At 19.8% G+C, this 1,890-nt stretch overlaps 1 protein-coding gene across 1 annotated transcript; it reads right to left on the bottom strand.

Moving 5' to 3' along the window:
* Positions 1 to 444: 444 nt before the first annotated feature.
* LOAG_14938 (hypothetical protein) lies at positions 445 to 1,480 on the bottom strand (the record flags this gene model as incomplete). The annotated part of the gene is made up of 3 exons (XM_003150431.1): positions 445 to 565; positions 941 to 1,014; positions 1,280 to 1,480. Coding segments are annotated over 3 exons (394 nt in total), but the record flags the coding sequence as incomplete, so codon positions are not given.
* Positions 1,481 to 1,890: the final 410 nt, after the last annotated feature.

The raw sequence follows: 1,890 nt of genomic DNA, 5'->3' as shown, positions 1-1,890 counted from the left end.
TTTTAAATAATGATCTATTATTAATTTAATCAATAAGTCAAATTAGTTATTTGGTAATAATTAGTTAACAAATTTGAAATAAATGAATAAGTAAGTAAATAAATAAATAAATAAATAAATAAATAAATATATATAACGTAATTGCTCCTGAAGAATGATCTATTATTGATTTAATTAATAAATCAAATTGATGCTTAGTAATAACTAGTTAACAAATTTTAAATATGCATATATATATATTATATATTTATACCATAAATATAAATTAGCAAAAATTAACTTTTTTTTTAGTTCAAATTATACACAATTAAAAATTTGAACAATTCAAAATATAAATAATTCATTTTTAAAATTAAAAAAGAATAGCTTACAGTAATTGGGCAAAGTAAAAGTAAAACATTTCCAAGCCGAGTATCAACTGATTCAAAATGTTGGTCTAAATACCATTGATATAATTCATTAACAGCTCCATTTCGTGCCATTTCAATGATATTTTTTGTTTGAGGTGAAAAAATTAAACCATTTGTATTCCAAAATGTTATTAAACGTAAAGCCATAAGTTCACCTGAAATAAAAAAATGACATCATTTAACTTTACTTTATAACAATATTAACTTTTATCAATAATTTCTAATTTTAATTTAAATTAAGTTTTATTTTTAAAATTTTTTCTTTATAGTTTAAGTTTATAGATTTTTTTCTGTTTAAATTATTTGTAGGGAAAAATACTAGAATTTTATTTTTTTTAAAACTATTCTTTTTTTTCTTTTTTTTTAAAAACTATTTTTATCCTATAAAAAATTTATTTCATAATTAGGTTAAAATTTTAGCAATAAAACAAGTTTATTCTCTTACTGATTAACTATTTTTAATTTAGAAATTGATTTTTTTTTTTTAAAATTTTTCCTACCAATTTTATAAAGAATGATTGATTACATACCAACGGTAAAATTCATATCAATCATTGGAACAATTAATTTATCAATTAATTGGGCACTTCGTTCACCATACATCCTAAATTATTCATTGATAAAAATTTTTTCATTCAAATATTAACATTTATAGTTTTTATATCAATTTTATTATGCAAACAATTTTTATCAGCATATTATCATTCAATCATATCATATGGAATATTATACATTTCTTTATTTCATAATTAAGCAAAAATTTTAACAATAAAATAAATTTTTAACAATACTTAACAATGCATTTGCATAATAATTAATGAATTAAATAATGAATGATTTACATTGTCACCAAAAAATTAATACATTACATGTGTTTAATTGTTTGACAATTTTCATTTTCATCCGGCATACTATTCGGAATATTTCCGGGAATTATGAATGTATTATTTACAAGAATTATTCGATCACGAATACCCAATTCGACAGTATGAAAGATATTATCCAATAATATATACCGTAATGTAAAATGTCGTAATAATTTTGATTTATCAAATGGATCTTCTATAGCGCTAAAAGAATAATAAAAGGATAAATTAATGTTTTAAATTAATTAAATCAATTTTATCGCTTTAAATATTTTAAATAGATTATATGATTGATTATTAGTAATGATTATAGAAGATTAATTTTGGATGATTACCAAAGTTAGAATAATCTTTAATTTTTTATACCAATTTTTATCGTAAATAAAAGCAAAATTCTGTGGCAAAAGAAAAGAATATCCTAAATGATTGTATTATGATGTGCATAATCTGCATATATCATATATAATTTACATATATGATTGAGATTTAAAAATTATCCAAAGTGTTCTTTTTTTTTTTTGTATGAGTAGGATGCTAAAATTGCATAGAATTATAGATGTGACTCATTAATTAGCAATATATGCTAAAATCCACTGCACTAATATGCGCTATCA

This window comes from Loa loa, assembly GCF_000183805.2.
Source record: "Loa loa unplaced genomic scaffold supercont3.1388, whole genome shotgun sequence".
Classification (NCBI taxonomy): domain Eukaryota; kingdom Metazoa; phylum Nematoda; class Chromadorea; order Rhabditida; family Onchocercidae; genus Loa; species Loa loa.
Note: the sequence above shows the minus strand (reverse complement) of the source record. Positions and strands in the feature narration are given on the sequence as shown.